This window comes from Neurospora tetraspora (assembly GCF_033439725.1).
Source record: "Neurospora tetraspora strain CBS 560.94 chromosome Unknown B0H65scaffold_1, whole genome shotgun sequence".
NCBI classification, from domain to species: Eukaryota; Fungi; Ascomycota; class Sordariomycetes; order Sordariales; family Sordariaceae; genus Neurospora; species Neurospora tetraspora.
In genome coordinates, this window is record NW_026944383.1 from 3,856,623 (window position 1) to 3,884,584 (window position 27,962).

General features: G+C 51.9%; 7 protein-coding genes across 7 annotated transcripts; 2 read left to right on the forward strand and 5 right to left on the reverse strand.

The window, feature by feature from the left end:
- Nucleotides 1–248: 248 nt before the first annotated feature.
- B0H65DRAFT_35122 (Sec1-like protein) lies at nt 249–2,950 on the reverse strand. The gene is made up of 4 exons (XM_062823665.1): nt 2,753–2,950; nt 2,454–2,649; nt 773–2,380; nt 249–687 (listed from the first exon to the last, which is right to left on the reverse strand). Exons 1-4 carry the CDS (start codon nt 2,828–2,830, stop codon nt 569–571), a joined length of 2,001 nt encoding a protein of 666 aa, XP_062686454.1. The 5' UTR covers nt 2,831–2,950; the 3' UTR covers nt 249–568.
- A 736-nt stretch (nt 2,951–3,686) lies between these two features.
- Nucleotides 3,687–4,596, reverse strand: B0H65DRAFT_35186 (UBC-like protein). Its single transcript, XM_062823666.1, has 3 exons — nt 4,366–4,596; nt 4,119–4,269; nt 3,687–4,060 (listed from the first exon to the last, which is right to left on the reverse strand). Exons 1-3 carry the CDS (start codon nt 4,411–4,413, stop codon nt 3,792–3,794), a joined length of 468 nt encoding a protein of 155 aa, XP_062686455.1. The 5' UTR covers nt 4,414–4,596; the 3' UTR covers nt 3,687–3,791.
- Nucleotides 4,597–6,573: 1,977 nt separating this feature from the next.
- Nucleotides 6,574–8,517, forward strand: B0H65DRAFT_563584 (Ca/CaM-dependent kinase-1; the record flags this gene model as incomplete). Its single annotated transcript, XM_062830232.1, has 6 exons — nt 6,574–6,834; nt 7,031–7,082; nt 7,150–7,357; nt 7,422–7,578; nt 7,639–8,037; nt 8,090–8,517. The coding sequence occupies exons 1-6, from the start codon at nt 6,828–6,830 to the stop codon at nt 8,515–8,517; spliced, it is 1,251 nt and encodes a 416-aa protein (XP_062686456.1). The 5' UTR covers nt 6,574–6,827.
- A 1,926-nt stretch (nt 8,518–10,443) lies between these two features.
- Nucleotides 10,444–13,103, reverse strand: B0H65DRAFT_438360 (uncharacterized protein; the record flags this gene model as incomplete). Its single annotated transcript, XM_062825367.1, has 3 exons — nt 10,444–11,772; nt 11,841–12,164; nt 12,912–13,103. The coding sequence occupies 3 exons, from the start codon at nt 13,101–13,103 to the stop codon at nt 10,444–10,446; spliced, it is 1,845 nt and encodes a 614-aa protein (XP_062686457.1).
- Nucleotides 13,104–16,730: 3,627 nt separating this feature from the next.
- On the forward strand, nt 16,731–21,071 carry B0H65DRAFT_584805 (P-loop containing nucleoside triphosphate hydrolase protein; the record flags this gene model as incomplete). Its single annotated transcript, XM_062830908.1, has 5 exons — nt 16,731–17,323; nt 17,373–18,012; nt 18,057–20,457; nt 20,541–20,725; nt 20,809–21,071. The coding sequence occupies 5 exons, from the start codon at nt 16,731–16,733 to the stop codon at nt 20,833–20,835; spliced, it is 3,846 nt and encodes a 1,281-aa protein (XP_062686458.1). The 3' UTR covers nt 20,836–21,071.
- A 901-nt stretch (nt 21,072–21,972) lies between these two features.
- Nucleotides 21,973–24,751, reverse strand: B0H65DRAFT_438362 (uncharacterized protein; the record flags this gene model as incomplete). Its single annotated transcript, XM_062825368.1, has 6 exons — nt 21,973–22,570; nt 22,622–22,713; nt 22,738–23,889; nt 23,948–24,298; nt 24,359–24,529; nt 24,602–24,751. 6 exons carry the CDS (start codon nt 24,749–24,751, stop codon nt 21,973–21,975), a joined length of 2,514 nt encoding a protein of 837 aa, XP_062686459.1.
- Nucleotides 24,752–25,753: 1,002 nt separating this feature from the next.
- Nucleotides 25,754–27,620, reverse strand: B0H65DRAFT_35505 (uncharacterized protein). The gene is made up of 2 exons (XM_062823667.1): nt 27,578–27,620; nt 25,754–27,480 (listed from the first exon to the last, which is right to left on the reverse strand). The coding sequence occupies exon 2, from the start codon at nt 27,310–27,312 to the stop codon at nt 26,041–26,043; it is 1,272 nt and encodes a 423-aa protein (XP_062686460.1). The 5' UTR covers nt 27,313–27,480; nt 27,578–27,620; the 3' UTR covers nt 25,754–26,040.
- Between the last annotated feature and the right edge of the window lie 342 nt (nt 27,621–27,962).

Sequence of the window (27,962 nt, forward strand, 5' to 3'; positions counted from 1 at the left end):
TCGTGGTAGCTTGACCAAAGAAAATATAATATCTCTAGACTTTGCTGTTGTTGTTGCTTCAGTCTTCGAGGTGGTTGTGTGGCTGCCGTTGTCTCCAGTCTGCTGATACAGTTGCACTGACGGATCTGCTGCGCGAGATGGAACCCACTCCCACTGGTAACAGCGCCCTAAAAAGTGCGGAAAGCCGGTAACGTTCAGCGCATTGCTCAGAATTTCAATTACAAGAAATTAACGCTGCTCGTTTTAGTTGATTGATGCAAATGCTTTCTTTTCAGGCATTGCGCGTTATTACGAGTAATTGAGGTCCGTGGTCCAATCACGTGAGGCGCAGAGAGAGGAGAATAATCCCTGTGAATGGGAGAAGATTCAGGTTCTCTTCCACGCCAGTCTGCCTTTAGGTTCGCAGCAAATATCGACATGACTCCCTTCACTCCTTCTACGTATCGTGAGCACAACCTGGATTTCCCAACTGTGGCCATGGTATGCTTCTGTATTCTGCGTCTGTTGTGGATGTTCCCCCGGTCGGAATCAAGCATCGAACAACCCTCCGTCTATCAATCAAGCAATATCAACTCTCCGTCTCCTGTTGCACGCTCTCGGTCCCAAACGTCCCATTCTCGATCGCGGCCTCCATCATCTTGTTTCCGCTAATAATGGACGTCGTGCAGATGACAATCTTTCTCCGACCTATTGATTTATGACACCCAGTTAGTGGTCGATGCTTCTGCGGCCAGCTCGAGCAGGCCAGTGGGGACACAGGATAGCAACATACCTTCTTCTTTCTTCGCAATGAACCGAAGAGCCGCGATCTCACTGAAGCTGATACCGCCAACAAACACGACAAACACCGTCTTTTGGCCGTCGTTACCGGATAATAGCGCTCGAGCCTTAACAGCCTTATCCTCGCCCTTTTGCACCTCGTCAAATGTCGGACCTCGGGCATGCTTGACAGCGTCGTCGAACCCACGCCATCCTTGTGCGCCTCCTGCAGCTGGTCCGGCTGTGTTAGTGGCGGCTGCTCCTTTTGTGATGGAGAGCAAATATTGCTTCTGAAGGATGCACTGGACGAGGCGTATCGAGAGAGGCGCGTAGCCGCTGTAGACGTATGCAATATCGTTGGGATCCTGTTCGTTGACCTCGTCGACAATGAGCCGCAGTTGCTTCCGTAAGTATGTATAGTTAGTCTTCGTTCCCGTCGCCCCAACGGACCCGGTCATGGGGATCATGGATGCCAGAGGGGATGACCTCGAAAGGAACATCTGAAGCTTCTCTAGATTATGAAGCGTGAGTATGTGTTGATAGCCATATCCTTGCAGTATAAGGCGCCGAAAGTGGTCGAACTCCTTCGTCTTGATTCCGCCCGAGATACACGAGTACACGCAGAGTAGTCGCAATACTTGTGACAATGGGACGTCGCGTGCTATTAGTTCTTCGATCGCCTCAAACTGGGAAGATGGATCTGCTCCAGCCGCGAGATTCTGCTGAACCTCGAGCATTTTGCTGAAGTGTTCCGTGCGAGTATACTTCATAATCTCCTCCGCCAAGCCCGTATGAATTTTGAGGCTCTTTTGTTCGGCCTGGTATCCCGGAAGCTTCGAGACAAACTCTTTGAGTTCGGCTGTCGTCTTGGAGCTATGTCTACTCTCATAGTCACTCTTCAAACGACGAGCAATCTTGTTCAGCAGACTTCCGACAATGGCAAAATTGGCGTCGCGCAGTTGCTCAAACAGCTTGTCGGACGAATCAAGTTGGACTTTGCGCTTGCGCGAAGGCCCGCTGTTCACGACGGCAGCGGCGGCGGTGGTTGAGCCTTGTGGTTCCGGCTGTGCGCCAATGATCGTTGAGTCCACGTCGGCCTGGTTATTCTGTACACCGAATACCTCGTCGATCAAACCCTCGTAGGTCAGCTGTGTCAGAAGGGGCGTGACAAAGTCAACTTCACGGTCAATGATGATAACACTTTCGTTCGTGGTGCTGGGTGACAGGCCGATCTTGTCCCCTTCGGCTGCTTCTTCGCCAGCGAGAAGTTCCTGTCGCATACGAGACAATAGTTCAGCAACTCTCTTGGCATTTTCGCCCTTGCCAACGATCCTGGGAAAGAGGCCGTGCTTCTGTTGAATGCCCATCAAGGCCTTCGAAAGCAGAAAGACTGGTGTGGGGTCCTTCGCGAGGTACAGGTCTCTGAACGAGTCGTCTAGCTCGAGGGACAAGACATCGGTGTCAAGCGGGAAGAAGTATAGAGGTAGCTCGGCAACGTTGGTATCACCCAAGACGCCGGCCTCCTCCAACACTTTGTCTGAAACCAGCGTTCGGCGGGGTACCCAAAAGACATGGAACTCGTGGGGAGACTGGCTCTCGTGCTGTAGACGTTTTATTTGATCTGGACACCTGTTAGCACTTCAAGGATTCGCGGGCGGTTCCCTCGTCCGCGAGGTCGTGGTTGGTATTCGTACCTGCTATTGTGTGAGCATGATGGGCCGACTCGCCCCGGGCAATGAAGACGACATTGCGCTGGCTCGAGTCGGTGTTGTTGTTCTCGAGAAAGAAGAAATTATCGGCACCATAGTCGCGCAAAGTTGACGCTCCGACAAAGGCGTTAAGTGGACCAGCCAGGCTCTTCTCAATCACAATGTTCTTCTTTCCACGGACCTGCACAGGATCTCACAAGCTGCCGTCAGTTCACGGACATCGTTGCTTCTGGCCGGTGCTGCCTAGCTTGGGTGGTTTTTGGGGGCATCATGGCTGTACATACTGATTCTAGGAGATACAAGATGTCCTTGCGACCCTTTTCTCTGATCTGCTCGATGTCAAACTCCGCATGGGGAGCCATGGTGGTCGAGTTCTCCTCATGCGGCTGTTGGTGTTGTGGTGTGGATCCTAGGATGGCGGGCGGCTGATGACGAAGGAGGGTGAACCTCGAGCTCCTGGTCCGCCCTGCTGGCTGGGTTCATGTTGTGCTACCAAGTGGAACTGAACATTGGTTGGTTCACTGCGCGAACCCCAACAAAGCTCCAGGGTATCTCAGTGGGCTGAAGTGGGTCGATCTGTTAGGCTGGAATGTCGTTCGTCCTCACCTGTGACCCTCTCCCGCTCCCATACTTGTACCTCTATAATTTAAAGAGCCAGAATGAAGATGTACATCATCAGCAATGCTGAGGTGATACGTGGAATCATCTCCTCGATTACCCAGCATTGTGAGCTCCACCGCCAGCATGAGTGTCCCCGAATATCCAAGGCTGAGCATGTTCAAGAAAGGCTCGGATATATGGGCTGTGCGGGCAACTGATAAGGTTTATCTTCTTCCTATCGGGATGATAATCAATCTTACGTCATCTGACTGTTCCCATGTCTGATCTCCCAAGTCAAGAAGAACAACAACCATAGGTTCACCAAGAGAGAAACGATCAATGTCTTTCGCTGCCTAGTAGATATGTTGATTATGTGGTGAGACTTCCCGGTGCTGGGTATAAACTAATCACCAATCTTGTTAAAAATGCATATCAAACAAGCTCGCTGTACCGGTGCCGAGTCGAGCAATTCCGAATGCTCATTTGTAAGCTCCAAGTCTCCTTCCCTAAGTAACCCTTTATGCGCCAGTATTAAACCCCAACCAAACTTGCAAGTATGGGAACTCCTCATAATGCAGACGATACGACCTACACCCCATCCAGTGTAGGTGGCTAGACCTTCCAGATCAAACGCTGGAGGCGCTTTGTACCGAAAAAGTAACGCCTTGACAAATCCCAAGGCAGTTTCCGCACAATTTCCTGCGGCCGACCCCCACCCTTCCTCTAGACGGTGTTGTCGTGATAGTAGAACTCGATATCCTTGGGGCGTTGCTTGTTGCCGCGAACAAATTCCTCATCGCCGGGAGGTCGTTCATTCTTGGTGTTCCCGGTCAACATGCTTTGTAGGCTCATGCATACGCTTTCCACGCTTTGCACGGGGCTCCAACCCTGTTGGCCAAGTAGGTCGAGACAGATGATTCCGTTGGAATAGATGTGCGGGTGGATCGGAATCGGCCGGTCGGCTTGCTTGACAAATACCACTTCGGGAGGCTCTAAGACTTGATTAGCTTTTATATCGACCGCAGCCATCCGTGTATCAATCATGCGTACCGATGGGGTATGACTGGCTGAATCGGAACTTTAGTCGATATGTCTCGTTGAGGTAAAGCGGATTGTTGTCGAGAACTCGTATGTCTAGAAGCCACTCTTCCAAGTTGTCTGCGGAGACGAGCTCAATACCAGGTGGGAGGCCATTCTGTATCTGATGGACAGAATGTGATCGCGTCAGTTGTTGCAATCAATCTCCGAATTCAGTCCAGCCTATGGGATGTGAGGTCTGTCCGGAAATCCAACTAACCTTGTTCAGTTCCTTCCCCAGCCTCTTCGCAGCAAACTGTACCGGCATATTTGCTGAATGACCACGGGATGGTGTTGCAGCAACGTGATAGTCTCCGATGGCGAATAGGCGAGCCTCGCAAGGCGACAGTGGAAAGCGGACTGATAGTCGTAGGTAGGTAATGTAGCTGGAGGTCGGCGGGGTTATGTTGGACCAATCCTGGAGAGGCAGCAGAAGTACCGAACAAAGAGTAGGTCTGAAAGGAATGCTGGATAATAGCTTGAGCTTGCGGTCCCTGTCCGTTCAAGTTCAAGCTGAAGTTTTGCTAATGCCAGATTAACTGAGTTGGGTGAATCACGCAACGCTTGCTCTGAGTTGCAAGGGATTGTTGGCAGGGCTGAGGCTGAGAGGGGTCTCCGCGACTACCAGTTCAAGATGGAATCAACGTCTACGGGTGGTGAGACCAGGAGCGACCTAGGAGGAAGGAGGAAACCGCATTTCGCGCGGAGGATTCCACTGATGCCACGCGCGGGGGACTGCCCGTCGATTGGTCGGTACAACTGCAGGCTGTGGCTTCCGTCTGGATCAAACGCGATGGATATTGGACAGCCTTTTTTCTTCTCGGTGACCTTTCCAACACTTTCACTTCGCCCTATACTCTTAGGTTGTATTCCGGCAACTTGTAATCTGATAGAAAAGATCGCCAGAGCGCTCGGGCCATATCCCATGTCACACATGAAAGATACCTATCGGAGGCCATCGAGAATTTGATATCGGCCAGTTGGCACATGGGAGGAGCCGAAGGGGAAATACAGGATGTCTTGCCCCGTTTGGTTCCATATCCGCTTTTCTTTGAAGCATCAGACTAAGCAGCCTGAGGATGAGGTTGTACGGATCAAAGTACCAGTATCAAACAAATGAAGCCAAGCCACGACATAGCTATAGAGTGATATCGAGGTTCACCGTAGCTAGTTCGCGGTGGTGACCACTCACTCAAAGACCTATACACTATTTTCTTCCTCCCGAGGCAGTGCAGCGAACAGACACTGGAGACTTCATCCTAAAAGCTAATGTTGATGAGGAAGCTAAACAGCGGAAGACGTTGAAAACGTGGAGGGAGTTCTAGAATCGATGATGGACGCTTGGGGAGAGAAAAGTGGATTGTTAATCTGTCATTGATTGGAATTCGCCATCGCCAAAGGCGGGCTGTGAGGGACAGCGATGGCCTTTGATACTGATGATCATTGATCTCTTCAGTCTCCAGTCATCTCAAACGAGCTTTATCATGGTCTATGCACGGTTCAGATGGATTCATTCATGATACCTTCCTCGGTGAACATCCCGATTCACAGGATCTCGTTTCGAAGTGCGCCTAACCGGTGATGGTGGTTGGATGACATGAGATGCTCAGAGTTCGCGATGTCTGTTTGGTTTCGATGCAGTGCTCATTCAGGGCTGCATCTCTAGCACGGCCTAAACAGGGGCCCAAAGACATGACCCTAGTCGGGTAAAGATCCCACTGCCCTTACCCCTCCCCAATCACAGGTCTGCCAAGACCAAATGGTGCCCCTCTTTGCGCACCCTGGGGGACATGCGGTTCGTGGGCTGAGCACTCCACGGCCTCCTTCATAGCCCACCTGCCCACCTTGTTCGCGCCTTGTCGCATTGGATGCCTTCAGTTTGAATGTTGTTGTAGCGGTAGCTCCCGGGCAACAACTGGCTGTATCTTGCGAAGATCGCCCAAGAGTCGGGCCCAAAACAGCCCTAGGCGCCCGTCAAGGTGACCCGCCCGTCTGCTGGAGAGAGGAATGGGGGACAATGACGAGAGGCCAGTGGCAGTGACGGGACAGTGGAAATGGAAGAGCAAGCGGAGGCATCCTTCATGCCACGGGGTTTGGGTTGATCTCTCTTCTCTCATTACCTCTCCCCGGCCCTCACAAGTTTCTTGAATTACATATTTTCCCCTTCATCCTTATTTCTGAAGCGAGGGACATTCCAATAACTCCATCTGGTCAGTCGCACTCGCACAGGGCTTACACTCCAACAGTTCGTTTCCAGGTTGCAGGCAAGTACTCCCACCCATCGTGGCGTTAGTGGGACCTGCCCTCAGCCCGTATTACGCTGAGCGGATACCCCCAGGTCCCCTATCGTCTTACCCGACATGTGAACCTCTGGAGCGAGAACTGGAACTCTGACAGCCGCCTTTCTTGTCCAGCCCAATCTACTGCTGCCAAGCATCCCCTCGTCTTGCTCTGCCACTCCTTCGCAGCCCATTTCCGAATCTCAGCTCCTCAGCCCCTCGTCCTAGTCAATCGCCTACAAGTTTCGTCCAAGTTCAAAGCTCGACCGGTTCGGTTATCAGTCTCGATAGCCTCCTGCCACTTGCACACTTGAGAGCGGAAGGAAGAGAACCAAGCAGCTCTTCCCCCTCCCCCAATCCGTCTACCGCGCCTTCTTGATTCGTTTCTCCAGACATCAACACCATGAGCTGTAAGTTCCCTCTACTCCCGCGCGGTCTCGTCAGTCTTGGTCTGTTCCTTTCAGGTCTCCTCTCAAGTCTTCTCCCCCTCGGATAGACGAAGAAGAACTGGGCCCCTGTCGTACACCCCTATACCTCTTCCTTTTCGATTATATGCCATTTGGTTGTAGAGCGAACTTTAGCTGACGATGGATTCCTCACGCACAGTCGCCAACATGCTCAACCGCCTTCACGGGCAACCCGAAAGCTACGACAAGAAGTACGCCTCCGATCCCCGTTCTCGTCCGTTCGCTTGCCTCGCCTATGGCACTAACACCCTATATTAGGTCCAAGTACTCCTTTGGCCGAACGCTAGGTGCCGGTACCTATGGTATTGTCAGAGAAGCCAACGGCCCTACTGGCAGAGTTGCTATCAAGATCATATTGAAGAAGAATGTCAAGGGCAACGAACAGATGGTTCTCGACGAGCTAGAGATGCTCCAGCGCCTCAAGCACCCCCACATTGTCAAGTTTGTCGACTGGTTCGAGTCTAGGGTGCGTATCATTTGCGACGGGCTTAGAGGGGCTACGGCGAGACTAATATTGCTTCCTCCGCTAGGACAAGTACTACATCGTCACTCAGCTTGCGACGGGAGGCGAGCTCTTCGACAGGATCTGCGAGCAAGGAAAATTTACGGAAAAGGATGCTTCGCAGACCATCAAGCAAGTCTTGGGTGCCGTCAACTACCTCCACGAGAACAACGTCGTCCATCGGGGTTAGTCCACATAATTCCTTGCCCTTCCCAACGGCGTGGTCTAACCTTACCACTTTGCAGATCTCAAGCCTGAGAACCTCCTATATCTTACTCGAGATGCGGATTCAGATCTAGTCCTGGCCGACTTTGGTATTGCCAAGATGCTGGACAATAAGGACGAGGTTCTCACCACTATGGCTGGTTCGTTCGGTTATGCGGCGCCCGAAGTTATGCTCAAGCAGGGTCACGGCAAGCCCGTCGACATGTGGTCAATGGGTGTTATTACTTATACCCTCCTCTGCGGCTACTCGCCGTTCCGCTCCGAGAACCTTCAGGACCTCATCGACGAGTGCATCAGCGGCAACGTTGTCTTCCATGAGCGCTACTGGAAGGACGTCAGCAATGACGCCAAGGATTTTATTCTGAGGCTTTTGCAGCCCAAGCCGGAGAACCGGTGGACAAGTCAGGTAAGACTTGCTGGTCTGACGTCCTTGAATACGACTACTGACACGCCTGCCCGATCAATAGCAAGCTTTGGCTCACCCCTGGCTCCGCGGCGATTCCGCAACCAACCACAACTTGTTGCCCGAGATCAAGGCGTACCTCACCAAGGCCCGCCTCAGACGCGGCATCGAGATGGTCAAGCTTGCGAACCGCATCGAGGCGCTCAAGATGCAGGAGGACGACCCGGAGAACACAGATATGCCCGGCGATGCGACGCTTGCCGCCGATCAGGCCCAGTCCCGCCATCGCGCTCTATCCGTGGCGAGCACCACGGGCGGAGCCGCCGACGCCGAGAACGCCACCGCACCCGCCGAAAAGCGGACGCTCTCCAAGACTATCAAGACGGCCATCTTCCGCGAGGTCGTTTTGGCCAAGGTTCGCGAGATGAAGGAGCAGGAAGAGGCCAACAAGCTCAAGGAAGAGGTAGAGACGAAGGCGAAGAGCTTCCAAGCCTAGTCGAGCGTGGTTAACAAAGGAGGGTTATAGGCATAAGAGGGCGGGTTCTTGTTGCTGTTGCCGTTGATGTTGTTTGATACCAAAGCATGAACATCTCTGGATGCATGCGGATATGACGTGAGTGTACGGGGCATATTGCGCGTTTTGGCTGGGGTTCTGGTTGCCAGCTCTGGTACAATATTGGGCTCTATATTTGGTATTGGGTTTAAGCGCTTTCATTTCGCAGTATATCTGGGAGGAAGCGGAAGTCACGTCTATGCGTTCTTTGCGTACAACTTACCTATGAAGAGGGAACTCTTGGAGCGGTTCGCCAGCGTTGAATATACTATGAGCAAGTCTTTCTCGTTAATGCCCCACTTCACATCGTCGCTTGACTCCTTCGTCGAGGTGCGTAGTACTATGAGTGTGGTTGTGTCAGTCAACTTCTGCTGAGGAGGTCAGGATAAATGATTGAAAGTCTTCGGCGACCTTTCTGTCTTTCCCCGTCGTGTCAGTAAGTTAAGGGATGCTGCTATAAAGTGCGGTCGGTTGAAAGCCAAACGACACCAAGCACACACGAACATCTCTCGATAACGTCCAAGGTTTCACACTGAAGCTGAAGGTACATTGGATAATCGAAGCTGGATGTGATCTCACCTTAATCTTCCCTTTGGTTCCTTTGGTATCACGGAACCTTCATCGTAGAAATGCAACCTTGCGAACTTCGACTGCATATGGATAGGAGGGTGAATTTCAGACTTACTATATGTAGGCAACAAACGAAGACTTCCAGCTTGTTAAACGTGAAGAGGTGAGAATGGAAGGTATGTAATACGCCCATTGCATAGCTAAACGAGATTCACGGAATTCAATGTTGAAATAAAATACCTTACTTCAGTTGCGTTATCAGAATTCCTTTTCCTTCAGTGACTCCATTCGTGACGCGCGCGACTGATGTAAGGGACTGTTAGTTGTGGAGTGGAATTGGTCTGATGTTAGCTCCTCGCTGCCTCTTCACTTTTCTTTTCTCTTGTCCTTTACTTCAGTTCAGTTCATTTTCAGACGCGCCTTGCATACCTAGGTACCTCTAACCCATTAGCGCATCAAAGACAATCACCAAGAAACGCATTTCTTCGTATATTTTGATGTTTGCTTTTCATTCACTTTGGAGTTGACATTGCAGTTCATCGCGATGTAGCCCACACACACTTCAGTGATATCTTCCTTTATACCTGCACCTAAATATTTGAACCTTTATATTTGAAGCCTATGTATGACACATTGTGTGTGACAGACATGACACAGCAAAAAAAGACGTTAAGCAAAATGACCACTTCAAAGAGTGAGTGTCCTTGTTTATTTGATCTCAGTGTACAAAAGCACAAAGGGATATTGTATATATCTGTCAAGCCAAAAACTGCAAACACTTCAAGAAAGTGCATCTCCTCCCACACCAACCACCTCGCCCGTTTATCCTTTCCCAACCAAGCCAAGTCGAATTGCCCGCCCAATGATTAGAAAAAAAGATGGATAAACAATGATAGATACAGAGAAGATGAAACCCAAACGATGACTGAACTCCTTCGCCATGTGTTGCAGAAAACCCAAAATTGACTCCGCCGATCCCCCAGATATGATGACAAAGATGATGATGAAATGTGACCCCGGTCTAACTTTCTTTGCAGCAATCAAATTGCACAGATTTGGTATAATATAGAACAAGATGACTTGTGTACAAGTGATTGGGATGATCGCAGTGGGGGGTTTTTGTGGTCCCCGTAATGGTCCCCGGTGATGATGATGTTGGATAGATGGAAAAAAAACAATGTTCATTTAACTGTCATGCACGACCTTTTTTTTTGCCCTGGCCCTTCTAATGATGTGTGACGACAAAATGGAATTTGAATGATATGCCGGACGGCGATCATTAGATTTCATCTTGGAGATTTAGGCGGGGCTTAGCTCCGCCAAGACGGTTTCGCAGAGCTCCTCGTACCGTTGGGTATCGAATCGCTTCCGCTGCCAGCCATCCTTGCGCAGCCGCTCAATGCGAGCCTGCCTGTCGAGAGCGCGGAGCTCCTCCTTCCCTACACCACCTGCACTTCCTCGCCTGGGCGACTTGGGAGGCTCGGTCGCCATGGTTTCGAGCTGCTGGTCTAGATTGGCCGAGTGTCTCTCAAGCTGTTCGCGGAGCTCGTGCAGCTGATCGCGGAAACGATCGATGGATTTTGTGATGTTGAGAGTGTCGTCATCTTCCTCGCAGTTCTCGAACTGTTGGCTGTCCGTATCGATATTGAGGGGAAGCTCGACCTCCTGGTACTTTGACGCTGGTACTTCGGGAACTTCTTGACGCGTATTTGTAGCCGGAAAAAAGCCAAAGTCCATACCCAAAGTCGGCGAATCAGGGCGAACCATTGGCTCGGAGAAGCCAAAGTCGAATTCCTCATGGGGAACTGAGAATGATACCTTCTTGACACGCTTTGTGGGGTTGGCCGACTCTGTTGTGTTGTTTGCCAGATCCTCTTGGGAGAAAACGGAACTCGTCGGTGATGACATGCGGGTTTCTGGGGTCCATGCCCGTGAATCGATGGATGAGCTGATAGAGCTGGTAGGAGAGTGGCAGCTAGATCCAGAAGACGAGAAGGTGCCAGAACCGCGCCATGCTTGCTTGAGAACAGAGTTCTCAGCAGCACTGATGAGTGAGGCAGCCTGTTCGAAGTGTGTGCGAGCCTGCTGAAGGAGGGTAGTGCGGAACATGGAGGCCGTAGGTAGAGGTCGGGCGCAGATTTCCATACAGGTAGCCGCATAGAAGTGGAGGTAAATCAAGTAAAGCGGTTCGATGCGGACGTCTTCCTTGTTCTTGATGTTGTCTAGGATTTCGATACACCGCGCTGAGCATGCCCTGTACCTCTTGCCGATGTGTAGTTTCTTGATCTCGACGATTGCTCGCTTCCATTCGCTGCGGTTTTGTGGTAGTGCAGGAGTGGCTGGAAGAGCTGGAGACGCAGGAGCGGGTGTAGAAGAAGAGGCAGAGGCACGGGCGGGTACAGGGAGTGACTGTCGCTTGGGTGCGTTTTGCTTTGCGAGAGCAAATGTGGAATCTCTGTGAGTCCTGAAATTTCGTTCCGAAGTATGTCGGCGATGTTGTTGTTGTTGTTGTTGTTGGGGCTGTGGTTGTTGCTGTTGTGTGGGCGCAAGACTTGCCCGCTTGCTTGACCCAAGCATAAGAGGAATCAATCCAGCCATTTCTGCGTTGCGAACCGGCTTTTCAAACACCTAAACCACTATTTCTTCCAGATGACAGTCGAGTGTCGTCGATAGTCGTCCTCCAACGCAGAAAAAACTTGGAGAGCTAAGAATCCGATATCCGATGGCGGCGAAAGTGTTGATAAAGACAAGAGGTCGACTGCGGGGGCAAGGAATATGCCTGAGATAGTACGGGGAGACAATGGAAGACCCGGAGTCTTATCTGTGGGATAACACGGGGAATTCCTGTGGTAACCCGGGAGAGGCCTGTTGAGTCCCGTTCGGTAACTGGGGACGGTTGTTGGAGAGATGGTCGGTGCTTGTTGGGGTGTTTGGCCCTTATCACTGCACGTTGATATGCTGTCGAGACCGATGGAGAGTTCGAATTCGACGTGTCGTTCACCAAGAATGCCGAGCAACTGCTATGTAAGTCGAGAAAAAGTGCGAGGCAATGTTTTCCGTTTTCGACGACGACCAATGAGTGTAGTCTTGTTGTTTGTAAGTTGGTGACAGCTCTAATATCGACGGGTAGGCGTCCGTTGATTGGGCAATCGGTTGCTCTGGTGTTGCTGTGTGGGTTGAAAACGAATGGACGGCACACGATCTGTCGGAAGGAGGAGACAAGAGGGTGATGCCAGGACGAGACGTCTGATTTTTGGGACTGAAGAGCAAGGAGGAAGGTGACCGAGGTGGGATGAAATTCGGAATGGATGGGACCCCAGGGACGGTATATTGGAATTGGGAAAGGTTATGGAAGCATGGGACGGTTGCACTGGTGGTGGGACGTACCCGGGCCGGTGACGAGAGATTTTCCAATGATTTGCCAATGGTTGCCAGGGGTCCCGTTTTGGAAAGCAGGTGGAGACGCAGTGAGTCGCTATCCCTTTATCGCGCTGGCGGCATTCTTACGCGACACTAGACGAGACTAGGGCGTACCGTCCCACTGGCATTTCCGGTTGCTTTTTTTCACTGTTGCCCACTTTGCTGGCTTGTCGGGCTGCAGCTGCTGCAGCTCGCCAAACAATGGGCGTGGTTTTCGGCGTGTTTGTGTTCCTGCCACTTTGCTGCCACTTCACTGACACCCGGCAGCACCCACTGGAAGGGGCATCCACAATTCCACATGGGGAGCACGACCTGAATGTGGATTCCCTCGCTCCAACATGTGGAACCTTGGGTGCCCGTCGGGCGTCGAGGTTCCTGGCGATGGAGTAGGGCGCCGATGGAGTCCCCGTACTGGCGTACTGCACCGAACAATCACGGAACGGTCCAAAATAGCAGCGAAAATATTCAGGCGAAGTTCCAGGTGCTTCGCATACTACTTCGCCTGAACTCCCAGGACTCCCAGCGGCGCGGGCGGTCATTTTGGGTCATTTTGGGGACCCCAGAATCCGATGAGAGACACGCATCTGGGCTCTCCAGCGGTAGAACCAGAGACACCACACAGTCTCGACAACGGCGTACGAGATTGGATGATTTGGTACTGGAAGCTGGGAAACACGAGGACGGACGGAGACGCAAGGAAAGAGAGGAACAGGTCGGATCCGTGCCTGTTAACCGATCACTGCATATCTCGACTGCACACGCAAAGCACCCAAGCATAGGCACAGCAGCAGGGCACATGCACGCTGCAGGTCCGAGGCTTTCATGACTCGAGGCCACTGAGCGGCACTCCGAGAGGCACGCATGATGGCTATCGCGGTGGAGGTTGGACGAGGGTTGGGCACTTTTTACCCCTGAGCATCCCGCACATCTTGCACCTGCTGTGCAGCTTCAGGTCCCCGGCTAGTCACCAACGCGGAATAGCGTCGAGATTCGCGATTGCTTCCTTGCTTTTCTGGCTAGCACTGCTTGGGAAGCTGAGTTTGCAGCCGGCAGCCGGGTTCAGGGACCCGACGCAAACGATTCGTCCTCTTGTGTGCTGTTAATCCTCTTTCGGCCACTATCGACGCTGCCCCCGGCTCGAGTACAGTACGTACACAGAAGCATCGAGCATCGTGGGACAGGTCAGAAGTCACGAGAACAAGAGTCAGGTTCCCGTACCTTGCTAGCTTGTCCAGAGCAAAGCTTTTTGGTCCCTTCAGCTACACTGCTGACAGTACACCGCATTCCGCCGGGACTGACCAAGACATCTGGATTTCTTGTCCTGACCAGATGTCCGTGTTCTACGGCTGAGGGCTGTGTCGAGTCTCGGGAGGCCATCACGGTTACACCAGACAATCTTCAACAGCCTTGTCACCCGAGAGGCGCCAGTGGACAGCCTGCCATGGCCTCTGGACGCCGTGTATCGGTGGTGCCGCTGATACATACATATCCAACACCCCAGCGCCACGGGTGTGATATTTCTTGACATTTCTTTTGCCCTCTTCAGCTTTTGACCTTCATTGCTCACCTAAAACCTGCCTCTAGTGCCGAAAGAATCCATAGTCCCAAAAAGGTCAGGGCTCAGCGATCATGGATCCATTGCGCGGTGTGCGAGTCCCACTCGGCCCGCATACTGCGATGTTACTCCGGTCGTCGTTATCTGGAACTCCGGAAGAGAACCCACGGTCCCAGTCCCTCTCCGCTTCAATGCTACCCGGTGAGCTTGAAGACCAAGAATCGCTTGAAGACGGGATAGAAAGCTCGGACTGTTGAAAAACCTGGCTATCACGCAGGTCTGTTGTGGTGGGTGCACAAAAGCAGACACAATGAGGCTTCGTTGATATTGAGAGGTTCGCTCATCCAGAAGCGATATATGAACAACAGCCAGCCACCTACCGGCAGCTATAGTTCTAGAGGTCTTCAGCATGCACAAAAGGATGAGACCTGATTCAGGAGCGGGGTGCGAGGTTACCTCGTTGTAGCCGAGCTGTGCTATATAAGTCAACCATCCTATATATCTTGACTCAACTTCAGCCGACACATGTAACCATACGCATACGCTCAACCTGCTATTTACCATTTCCCCTCACGCGCACATCGATGGTGTTTCATTCCAACGGTTCAATGAGTCTGCTGAGCACCTCGCTATGACTGCCAAGCGCAGCGCAACGCCAACCCAGATATCTCGATAGGTACGGCACCGCTCCAGAAGGCCCGGACGCTTCCAGACATGGCAAAGCCGGCGGAGTGTGCGTCTGTGGTGAAACAAACCGCTCGATTGTGACGTTCCCGCGCACACTGGGCCTGAGACATTAACGTTTTTAGGGCAAGCAAGAGTGGCTGCCGGTCAGGGAACGTTGAAGAAGCTTGCTTCTAGCGCAGAACGCCAAGCCCAGCTGGAGCGATAGATTCGGGCTGAACGTCAAAACGCTTGACGTTGAACAATCGAAGCCCCTTATCTCACCCTACCCCTTTTACTTTTCCGTTCTGGATTTTTTATCAGATTTCATGATGGTTTGTGAGTTGCACCAGCCTCGTGATCATGACCTGGTGCTCAGTCACATCGGTGAACCGAGAGAAGGCCGCCGGCATTCCCAGTAACAAGTCACACAACTGAGCCTCTTATGTCAACAGTCAACAGTCATCATGAATTCAATGGCAGCGGTGCAACGAAACTGGGGGCAAGACGATGAGCGTTGGCCAAAGAGACACAGTGGGATTCACTCACCTAGGTCTGTTTATATGTGACCAAGAAAAAGGCAGATGATGAGGAAAGCAAGTTAGCTTAGCCAGATGTCCTCGTCAAGCATGCGGTACGTTCGGAATTCGCCAGGAACAAACATACTAAAATATGCACGCAGGAAGCCCCTTAATGCCGGTCGACTTTTGACACTTGAAGATAAAGTTATTTATAGCTGAAAGGTATAAAACCAACGTCCTGCCCTTTCCAAACACAACGGCAATCGGCCAATCTGTTCACGGCGTCGTTAAATCCAATACTCTCACTGAAGTCCATACGGGCCTGGAATGCACCACTTTTCATTGTCGGCCCGGGTTGAACAGGGGGTCCGAAGCGACCCCGGGTTTCCGTCTCTCCGCAATCTTGAAGAGAGGTCTGGACTAAAGAACAATGGTTGGAGTATGGTGAGAGACGCAACAGCGTACTATCAAAGCCATATCTGATTTTGACCAGATTACTGAGCTATCCTGTTAGTGTCCGTTAGTGACATCGATACTTACCACGGAGCTGGTGGTCAGACAATAGCAGACGGGACGGAACCAATTGGACTTCTTTCCGGTTTCTTTTGCCGCGATCAGAACCATCGATAATGCCTCTCAACACACCAGCTCTTCAAGAGCAAGAATGATAAAGCATCATGCCAGGCGCAACGGAAGAAAGCATGTTATATGGGCTTTTCTTTCTAGCATTGTTGATGATGCTTCGAAATCCCGAGTTGAGCATTGAACTCGCAAATGCGACTCCAGATCTATTGCTGTTTTCGGCTCACGGGACCGGATCCTATGCCAACTACTCCTACATTTACCGGATCCTCGATCATTCTATTCGCCAACTTTCACTGTTACATTGTGAAAGCTTGGCCATTCAGAGATCTAGACCGTTGGAAATGAGAAAGAGAAACCTTCCTCAGCCTTCCATGCATTGCGTCTGACAGACGCCATAAGAACATCTTGCCCGTTTTCAACCCGCATCTCGAATATTGCCCATCAAACATCCTCGACAGACGAATCACTTCCTCGACAAACCCCTATGTGATACCGTCTGCCCGGAACCGTTATTCGATAGTTCGTCTGCATCGTCGTCAAGTAGCCCAGCCTAGGCTGTGGTGGCTTTTGTTTGTTGTTTGTCTCGGTTCTGCTTTCTGCGCGCTGTTCTGCAATATCGTCCTCTACATTATCGAACTCTCGAAGATCGCCATAGCTCTAATCGTTCGCTCGGTCTTTTCCGTTCTATTTTCCTCTCGCGCGAGGTTTCGGAGGTACTTCTATCAAGCCATAGATGGATTAGATTGGCTGGACTCAACTAGCTTGTCATACCCAACGTTTGCGCCCCAAGCAAACCAGAGGTTATACTGTCTTGTCCAGAACAGGGACAAGACAACACCACAATGGGGTCAAGCCTCCCATCAGAGCCCGAGAAAACGACGCAGTTGACGCACGATGCCGTCGAAACGGCCTCCTTATCAAACACGCCCAAGGTGGTGGCTGCGGCTCAGAAGCAGCAACAGCCAGAGAGAGAAGCCACACTCAAGGACTATTTGCGTGTTTTCACCTACGCCACCAAATGGGACTTTCTCCTGATGGCCGGCGCCGCCGTGGCCAGCATCGGGGCCGGCGTCACCATGCCCCTGATGAACGTGGTCTTCGGCCGGCTGATCGGGAGCTTCAACAGCTACGCGGGCCCGGGTGACAGCGACGCCGAGACCCAGGCCGCCTTCAACCGGCTGCTCAACCGGCAGGCTCTGTACATGTTTGCCCTCTTCATCGCCCGCTTCGGGCTCAACTACGTCAACAAGTTCTGCTTCCGGCTGATCGGCATCCGCATGTCGGCCGCCATCCGGCTGCACTACCTGTGCTCGCTCTTCGCGCAGACCGTCCACGTGCTCGACTCGATGCCGTCCGGGGCCGCGGCGAGCACAATCACGTCGACCGCTAATACGCTGCAGATCGGTGTCTCGGAGAAGCTGGGCACGTTTCTTGAGTACACGGCTATGATCACGGCGGCTGTCATTGTTTGCGTTTACGTACAGCTGGTCCTTGGCGTTGGTCACGTCTTCGGTGCTGCTCTTCATCATGCTGGTTATTGCTATCATGCTGCCGTTTATCCTCAAGGGACAGCATAGAATTACAAAAGCTGAGGGAAAGGCTGGCTCAATTGCAACGGAGGCCTTCGCTTCTATCCGTATGGTTACGTCGTGCGGTGCTGAGGCTCGAGTTGCTGAAAAATATTCCGAATGGGTCAAGAAAGCCAAGCAGGCCGAGCAAGCTACGGCCCCTTTATTTGCTACTCAGTTCGGCCTGGTCTTCTTTGGTCTTTACGGAACCTTTGCCCTCAGCTTTTGGTATGGCATGAAGAGTTTACTGGCTGGTAGGGTGGATGATATCGGAACTGTCGTCATCGTTTTGTTCTCTGTGATGATGATGGTGATTTCACTGGAGCGGGTTTCCACGCCTCTAATCGCGATCTCAAAGGCAATGGTGGCTGCGGCCGAGTTCTTTTCTGTCATCGATGCACCGCAGCCCAAGGTCGGGAGCCTCAAGGAGCCGGAAGTATCTGCAACTGAGGATATCGTGTTTGAAGACGTCCATTTTGCGTATCCAAGCCGACCGTCTAAGAAGGTATTGGATGGACTCAACCTCCGCATTCAGGCTCACAAGAACACCGCCATTGTGGGACCGATGCAAAAGCTATTGGAAAGGATCAAAAGAAACAGAAGAAGGATGGTAAAAAGACCAAGGAAGGGGAACATGACAGCGACGAGGAGGACTCTGTGGTTTCTGCCGCTGGTGCTGCTGCTACAATCGACAACCTGGAAGACCAGGGTCCTCCCGTGGAACTATCAGGCACCATCAAGACCTGCGGCCACTCGCTGGATGAGATAGACATGAAGTGGTGGAGATCCCAAATCGGTCTAGTCCAGCAAGAACCGTTTCTCTTCAACGACACGATCTTCAAGAACGTCGCTTCCGGCTTGATTGGCACCCAGTGGGAGAACGAACCGGAAGAGGTCCAGCGCAAACTCGTCCAAGAGGCATGTGCTGAAAGTTTCGCCGACGAGTTCATCGATAGACTGCCTGACGGCTACGACACCCAAGTGGGAGACTCAGGCACCAAGCTCAGTGGCGGACAGAGACAACGTATTGCCATTGCTCGAAGCATCATCAAGAAGCCCAAGATCCTCATCCTTGATGAAGCCACTTCCGCCATCGACGTTCGAGGCGAAAGAATCGTCCAGGCTGCTCTGGAGAGAGCGTCTGTAGGAAGGACTACGATCACGATCGCTCACCGTCTCTCCACCATCAAGAACGCCGACGTCATCTGCGTACTTAAAAACGGGCGGGTTGTCGAACAGGGAACTCACGAGGGCTTGCTCCAAGACCCCAGTGGTGCGTACTACGGCCTCGTACACGCTCAAACCCTCTCTCTAGGCGACGGTCAGAGAGAGAAAGAAGAAGAGGCTCTGGACGAAGAAGACATCAGTGCCACGCTCGCGCGCGAGAAAAGTGCCGCCAAAGTCGACAGTGACGGCGCCACCAGCCAGGACGCAAACCTCTGGACGCAGCGTGGCCTCATCAACAGCTTCGGCAGACTCCTCTACGAGCAACGACGACTATTCCCCCTCTACGTGCTAGCCCTGTTCGCCGTCATGGGTGCCGCAGCCGCCGTTCCCTTGCAGGCCTATCTCTTCGCAAAGATCATCGCCGTCTTCCAGAACGTCTTCACCATCATGGACAGCGTAACCTTCTGGTCCAAGATGTGGGCCACCCTAGCCGCCGTCACCGGCACCTGCTACTTCCTGACCTCCCTGATCACCAAGCACATCGAGGGATCCATCTCCGCCGCCTACCGCCAGGAATATTTTGAATCCATGATGGGCCAAAAGACGTCCTTCTTCGACGCAGACGGCAACTCGGTCGGCCAACTGACCGCCCGCCTCCAAAGCGACATCAAGTCCCTCATGGAGCTTTTGGGCCTGAACCTGATGATGGTCATCATCGGCGTCTTCTCGCTCATCGGCGCGCCAATCATCTCCTTCATCTACGGCTGGAAGCTCGCGCTGGTCGCCCTGTGCGTGACCGTCCCGCTCAACATGGTCGCCGGCTTCTACCGCGTGCGCTACGAGCTGCAGTTCAACGCCATGAACGAGGCCGTGTTTCGCGAGTCCTCCAAGTTCGGCGCCGAGTCCATCGGCGCTTTTAGGACTGTCACCGCCCTGGTCATGGAGGAGAGCATCTGCGCGCGCTACGAGTCCTTACTCCGAAACCACGTCGTGACCGCCTACCGCAAAGCCCGGCTGGCGACGCTCGTCTTTGCTTTCTCCGACAGCGTCGCGCTGACGTGCCAGTCGCTCATCTTCTGGTACGGCGGCCGGCTGATCGCGTCAGGCGAGTACGGCCAGGTCGCCTTCCTGGTGACCTACATGGCCGTGATCCAGGGCGCCGAGTCGGCCGGGCAGTACATGTCGTTCGGGCCGAACATGGCGCAGGCGTCAGCGGCGGCTAACAACATCCTCGAGGCGCGCGAGAGCCGGATCCGTGTTGACGAGGTATCAACCTCCGAACACTACGTGCCCGACACCGAGGGAGGAGTGAAGATCGAGCTGCAAGACGTCCACTTCAAGTACCCCACGCGAAACATCTCCGTGTTCAAGGGTCTCAACCTGACCATCGAAAAGGGCCAATTCGCAGCACTAGTAGGTGCCTCCGGGTCAGGCAAGACCTCGATCGTCAGCTTGCTAGAAAGATTCTACGACGTCGACCAAGGAAAAATCCTCTTCAACGGAAAGGACATAAGCGAAGTCAACCTCTTCGAGTACCGCAAGCTGTTATCGCTCGTAGCGCAGGAGCCGTCGCTTTTTCACGGGACGATACGGGAGAACATCTTGATGGGCGTGGACCCATCAACAATAACGGAGGAGCAGCTGCACCAGTGTTGCAGGGATGCCAACATTCACGATTTCATCATTAGTTTGCCGGAGGGGTATGATACGAATATTGGGAGTCGGGGAGTTAATCTGAGTGGCGGGCAGAAGCAGCGGGTGTCGATTGCGAGGGCGCTGATTAGGAATCCGAGGGTGTTGTTGTTGGATGAGGCTACTTCTTCGCTTGATTCTGGTAAGTTTTTTTTTTACTTTGCCTACTTATCCACGTTGTCTCTGTTACCTATCTATGAGTTGCTAACAAAAACTTGGAAACAGAAAGCGAAAAGCTCGTGCAAGCCGCCTTCGAGCGCGTAGCCAAGGGCCGAACAACCATTGCCGTAGCTCATCGTCTTGCCACCATCCAAAAGGCGGATATCATCTATGTCCTCGGTGAGGGCAAAGTGTTGGAGAAGGGCAATCACAACGAGCTGCTCAGGAAGAAGGGTGTTTATTGGCATATGGTAAGTCAAGAATACCCCATGCCCTTGTGTTCCTTAACGTGGACGTGAAAACATCATTCTAACCGATACACCAAATCAAACAGTGCCATAATCAGGCCCTCGACAGGTGATGCCTTCATCGTATAGTGGCAACAGGTGGTTGTCTTTGTTTCTTCGTGTTCTATATACCCTGGTCTGGCTTTTTGGCTTGGCTCTGAACTTTGAAGTAGGGTCTCGATGTTTGGACTCTAACTTGTACCATGTATTGTTTTCTGTCTCGGTTGGTTGAACTCACTTCAATCAGACTGTACTCCCCCCTTTCTTGGACCAATCTCTTTTTTTTTTTTTTTTTTTTTTTTTTTTTTTTATGGCATGGAGCAAGGTAGCAGGGCATGGCGTTTGCTTAGGGATTGGTTTTGAGGCCAACATCATCGGCCTTGTATAGTACTGGAGGGCGCTTCGGGTCGACAACACCTCCCTCAACCAGACAATAAGCTCTAGATCTCCAGAACATAATAGAGCACTTTCTCTCTTCATATATCCGTGTAGGAAGACTGAACTCTTTGTTGAATCAGACTCATCATTAATTATCATAAGGTTGTAACTTAAGATCTTCACGTGAGACCCAAATTATGGCCCGTGAAGCTTAGAGGACAACACAAATGCCAATCTACAAATTCTACCACATTCTCACACTCAATAACTTTCCATGACCTGTGCGTTCCTCAAAGCCATCTATGAGCGACAACCCCCTTATTGAGCTCCAACACGAGGTCTCTTGGTGGACTAAGTTCCATCTCCTCTTCCGCTGCCGGTGTCCTTCGAGATCCGAGTTGGATTAGCTGAGCTGGAATTCTTCGAAGTCGAGTCTGGAGAGGGTGTAGTCGTCTCTGGTTTTTTGGCTCTGCGCTTGGCTGCCCTGGAGGGTTGATCATATCATGTGTTGGCGTTGGCTTGTCCGGGGAGGATATGAAACCGTATCCCCTATCTTCCTTTGCCACCTTGTCCAACTTCAAGCGTACGCAGCTCCACGTCGAATTTCAATCCACATATCTGAACCGGAGAAGAAGTACTGGCTCTCCTATCCGCTAGTTGCCACCGTCCAAGTATCGGACTAAGCTCCATCTCCGCACACAATACCAAGCATGTCATGGCCATGCTCGTTGCAGCCAGTCACGGTCAACACTCTTTCTCATCTGCATTTGAGCATGTGAACCGAGCTCAAGGGTCGACAGTCAAAGGCCAAGCTTGACCTTTGGCGCATCTTCTTACCATCCTCCACCTCCTTTGCCTTTCCTCACCCCCTTTCCTTGCCCGAAAGCTTCAGGTTTATCGGCAGCTGCATAGCCTGGCACAATCCATGGGCGCTCGTTGGCCCTCTTCACAGCCGTTCCAGGCTTCCCTTCTTGCTTGTTCTTTTCCGTTCCCCCAACTTGATCCATATGTTTCAGCATCTGGAGGGCAGGACAACAGAGACTTTCCAAGATACCATCTTTCTTTAGTTCAGGATGAGACCATTCCGCCCTCTCCCCTGTCTTCAGTGACTTGTTCTTCGCTAGGAGCTCTTCAAGATTGAGAGACGAGACAGATGCTTCGTACCAACGTTGTTTTTCCCCCTTGGCTTCTCTCCCATGAGTCCGAGGCTCCCACGAGTGCGCTTCTCCTGCGGAATTTGGCATTCCGGGACGGGCGGGATTGTATTTGATCTCTAGCTGTTCAACCTCGGTGATATCAAGAGCACTTCGTTTATCCTGGCTCAGATGGCGCCACTTGGAAAGTACCCGGACAGATGTGATTGTTGTCTTGAACTGAGAGTCAATATTAAAGCTCAAGTTGATGTTGTCTTTGTCGTCTGACTTGGGTTCCCTGGAAGCTATGTTAGCGAGTTATCAAGCTTGTGATGAACTCATGACTTACGGTATTTTCAGTGACTCCAGCAACGCTTTGGCAAACTTCCCATATCGAATTTCCAGCAGAGGCGAATGAACGGTCCGCGTGATACGCAAATCCTAGTTGCGTAACAGCGCGTTGACATAAATCAACTTCTGGGAACATCCAGGCTCGGTCAGTCCTCGAATCGTGTATGAGAAGGTGCCGTTGGCACAGTCCGTGATCTCCACAAGAAACTGGTCAGGGGTTTTGCCAGTCAACTGACAGTGAAAAGAATACACCGTCCAGCACTTCGAGGGGGCTTTTTGCCACAGACGCTGGGATGTTTTCTCGTCCTTGATATTGATCAACGTCTCCAAATCTGAGCCGTGTGTGCTCAGAATCTTCGTGAAGCAAACATTGCCGGCAACCAGAGACTCCTTGCCTGTGGTTCCAGGCCTGATCCTATGCAGTGTCAACATTAGATCCCTCCTCTTCCATCCATTGCTCTCGGTATTCTTGCCGTTGAAAGCCATAGCATTTGCTGCGAGCTCGGGAACGATTACTCGCCCAAAGTCTGCCGTAACGATTACTTCTCCCCTCAGATACGGGCCGTTTCCGAGAAATCTGGGCACAGCTTCAAGGACTTGTTGAATACTCTTCTGCTTCTTCTCTTGGTCAAAGCTCAAAGGTTCATCCTTGACGGTGCTTTTATTTGTGTCTTTTTTGGATGATTCAACTTTGTCTGATGATTTCGTGCTTTGTGTCGGGACAAGGGCGGGCATATCCCAAGAGATTGTTGGCACCAGAACCGCTGAGCCAGGCGTGGCAGGCCTCAATGCAAGGGCATCCTGTGTCGGTACTGAACTTAAACCTTCGGGAATAGCATTCAACCAATTATTGACGTTCAGCTTTTGATTAATCGCATTTCCGTTGAGAATGGGGTCAGCTAGCCCGTCAACGGAGGCAGTAGATGTGTCAGTCAAGACCCTTTCTGACTTGGTAGTGAGAACAGGACGCGGCGCCAACAGATCATCCTTCTTCCGCTTCCTGGTCAAAATCTCAGGGCCGAATAGAGACGAGTGTGCGCGTAACACGGAGTTGTATGGACAAAGTCGAATAGAACTTCCAACGTGGTACATGCGAGCATACTCTTGTGCTAAATCTGGAAATAGGATCGGATCCAGAAGAGTCGTAGACGGAAGTTTGGGGTCGATATTGGCCAGATATCGGATGTCGGACTTGAAGTCGTTGAGCACCGGGTCCTTGTAGCCTTCGGCGTAGAGGACAAATTGGAGATTAGGTCCGGGAGCGGTCTGTGGAAACGTCAGCAGTTGGACCAGAGTGGACAGATTGAATATCCAAAGGACTTACTATAGACTCCAGCAGGACATCTAATTTCTCTTTGGCCTTCTTGATTGCGTCTTGGCTTTCTGCACCAAGGTATACAACCTTTCCGAGATCGTACGAAATCTCAACGCCGGTATCTTGCTGAAGCTGGAGTCGGTCATCTTCGTTTAAGACGCGTTGAATTGTGAGAGACGGGTCCTCTCCCTCGAGCTTGGTCCAGGTTCCAAGGCTAGGGAATCGGTTGCTGAACTGTGGAGGGAAGGTATTGCGCGTTGCGTTTTCGTCGGAGCCATTGCTGCTGGGAGTGTTGGCATCACCATCGCTAGAGTCGGAGAGCCCATCTGGGTACTCGATCATTTCGTCCTTGAAACCGTGCTATGACAAGAATCAGACCGCAGAACTTGTTGCTTTTGGAGGACTTGGAAATTGATCTACCTTGAGCGTGAAGTTGTATTCGATGATATCGTCCTCGGCACGTTCATAGGCGTCTTGTTCGACCTCTGTCACAAGCTCTTGCCAAAACTTTCGTATCTCGGCTTCCTTGCTGGCTGGAGAAATCGTCTTGATCCATCGGTACTTGGGCTCCCAACTGAAGTCGGCATCTTGCTAAATATCATAAATCGCAAGTCAGCTTGGTGGAATTTGAGGTGCGTCTGAGTTTGCGAAGCAGTAACTCACAATTTTCTGGTCTCTCAGTTTGGCAATCAGATGGTCAACTGCGCGGTCCGTAAACTTCCACGCGGAACACAAATAGTATTGCTTCAACTCGTCCCGGGCAGGCTTGCTGGGACTGTCATTTCTGGATGCGGGTGGAGGAGGTGCAGCCATGATGTTTGGGGCGGACAGACGGCCGCCTGGCGTTTGAGGACCGGAGAGAAGTCAGGCGTGGAAGGAGATTGAACACCGCTCAAATAGAGGACTAGAAGTCAGCTGGGGAAGGGAAAGCGACGCAAGTGTGCCTCAGCTTGGTCTCGCGGCTAGTTGAAGTGTATCGAGCAAGGTTGAGAGAGGTGGGAGTTCATGCTGCGTGAGGGGCGGCGACAGATCAATGCTTGTTGTGGTGGGGGAAGCGGGACAGAAATTGTAACAAACAGTTGGGAAATAAATCAGAGGAAATCAGATGGAAGGTGAGAGAAGGATTGTTGAGAGGAATTCGACAGGACTCGGTTGCTATGGCAAGAGCAACCGAACCGTTGGGGGGTAGTACTATGGACATGACGGGAGCACCCGTCAGGGACACTCTCATTTATCGTCACAAGGTTTGCCGTGATCCGTCCGGCGGAGCAAAAAGATCATTGAAAACAGATGACTGCTTCCGTTTCACGGTCAAGACACCTACCAACAGCGGAAGGAAAAGGGGTATCGCATTCGGGCAGAGGTATCTAAGCTTCCAGAATCAAACCCGCTCCTTCCGGTGTAGCATTGATGTAAACAGGAGGATGACTCCAAACATTGGAAAAAAGAAGACAACGGATGAAACTCAGGCAGGCAAATTGCAGTGCGTTTGCATAGGTACATACTGGGAAAAAAAAGACCTTAATTAGGTATCAAGAAAACAAAAAAAAAGTGACGAAGTATGACGGGTTTTAAAACCTCCCTTTGATATGACACACAATCCTTAAACTTCAGTCCAGCCCATAAAGAAGTGCCAGTATATGCGCCATCCCATCGGTTCCAAAAGAGATCCTGCTGAGTTCCCAAGCTCCTTAAAACTCCATAACCCCAATGACTATGATCTTTGAAAAGGGTAATAAAAAGTAGAAGACATGTAGTGTTGACAACAGGGTTAGGGTACAGTATCCAGACAAGAATCTTTCAGTGACTGCTTTTCTCATCTGATATCTTCACAGCGTGTTGACATCGCGAGTGCTGCAGCGGAATGCCTGTCCCGCTCTCATGGACCAAGACCACCGGGGATCCTGTGTATGCCGTGACCATGAGGAGTAGGAGATGGTTGCTCACCAGGTGCCCATCTTGACAGCAAGCAACATGAAAGCTCCCAAGGCAGATTTCAGCCCTGGGGTCAAGGAACGTCAATCATCCATCCTCTTCCGAAAAGCTTAAGCTTTGTGTGTGAAAACAGGCAGAGGCCGACCGCCCTTTGAACTACCCTTTGGCTACTGAGCCCACTCAATTTTCTCCTTGACACTGAGTGCCCACTTCAGTTTATCCAACACCTCCTTGGTCTCCTGAAGTGTCTTTTCCTGTTCAAGCTCCCTTTGTCTTGCCTTGGATTTGATGTCCTTTAACGACTCTTCCTGCGCAATCTTATACCGTTCAAACTGCGCAGCTATGTCCTCCTTCTGTTTCCTCAGCTCGCGTATGTTTCCATCCTGTTGGTCACATAAATCGCGTAGAGTATTTATCCGGTCGTCATCCCGCCTCCTCTCCTCTAGGAGACTGGCGATCTCGGTCCGCATCTTGGCCACGGTTCGCTTGACTTCCTCCCCTTGTTCCTTCCAGTGGCTGCTGATAGCATTATATCGACCCTCCATAAGCGCTGCGAGGTTGGTTGCGTCGTCGACTTGTTTCTTGGCGTCGGCCTTTACACGTTCCATCTCATCCTTCCACGTCCGCTCACGCTCGCCTGCGTCCACGGCCCGCTTCCGCTCCAGGTCAACAGTCTCCTGCAGGCTCGCTACCTGTCGTTCCTTACGCGCCAGAAGTGTCTTTGTTACGTTGGCCTCCAGTAGCCGGCTTTCATAATCTGTGACCATGCGCTCGAGTTTGTCTTCCAACAGTTTCGCTGCATTTTTCGACTCTTCGGCTCGTAACCTTTCGATTTGAAGGTCGCGCTTCAGCGTCTCGTTGTCGGACACCAGTTTGTTGATGACGCGCCCCGTCTTGCCTAACCCGGCTTTCCCGATTGTCGAGTCCCATCCCCCGGCCAGGTTGGCCTCGGTGGCGTTTATTGTTTCCTGCATGCTGGATCCTCCGTTGTCCGACTTGGGACTCTGTGGTGCTGCTGTTGCGTTCAGGCTGCTGTCTCGGTTTAGAAACTCGAAGCTTGATTTTGTGCCCAGCCTCCTTGGTACATCCAAACTAGATACCGACTTTTCCGATAGATTGTTGAATGATGGGCTGGGCCTCAGCCTTACAGTCGGTGCAGGAGTCTTGGTCTCCCCATTCTGTAGCTTCAATTGGTCTTGGGAGGCGGAACCCATGCTGACAGAGCTGTTCACTGAGCTAGAAAGGGTCGAGTTTCGCGAAGCTGTATTTGAGGTAGGAACCGTGCCGGTACTCGAGTCCTCTGATATCCTGTCGTCGAAGCTAGGGACGGCGCGTATAGTTGAGTTCATTCGCGAAAGAGCTCTCGTGGGTGATCGGGGTGACGCTGGTGCGGAAAGCAGTGATTTGCCGTTGTCTCCATTGACAGACGACCGGGACATGACGACGTTGATTGTACCTTCGGGAGCGTGCGCGAGGGTCGGACAGGGCGAACCGGCGGCCCGGTCAATCACCGGTCGTGCGAACGGGAGTCTTTGTGTAGATTGGATCGACCGTTGGGGACGGAAATTGCGCGGCTTCTATCGTGACGGGGAGTTCGGCAGGAAAGTCTTGGTCAACGTCAATGTTAGCCCCAAAGTACTTCAAACCTGTTGAGTCGGTGTCGGCGAGAATATCAAGAGAAAACAATGCAATGGAGAACCTCACTGCAGACAGGTTCTGGGAGAAGGCAAGGCACCGTAACAGATACTTGGACATGCACTCCCGTCCACCGCGGGTGCGGCTAAGGTAACACTGTCTTATTCTTCCCGTCCATTGTTTGGTTAGGTACATGTATGGATGTGCTCATTCGGGCACGGATATCCCGTCCGGGTATTGGCTGGAAAGGAGGGACAGGGCATACATACATACCAGCCTCGTCGTCGGTCTTGATGAACGGAGAAGGCGAGGTTGTTGTTGGAATGTGGGAGACACTTGACAGAACGACTGCACATTTCTTGTCCGGGAGTCAGGTACGGGCAGAGGTTAGCGGTTGACACTTGGACCCTTTGACAGCCTAGGCACGCCAGGTTCGCCAGGGCAGGCCAGGGGG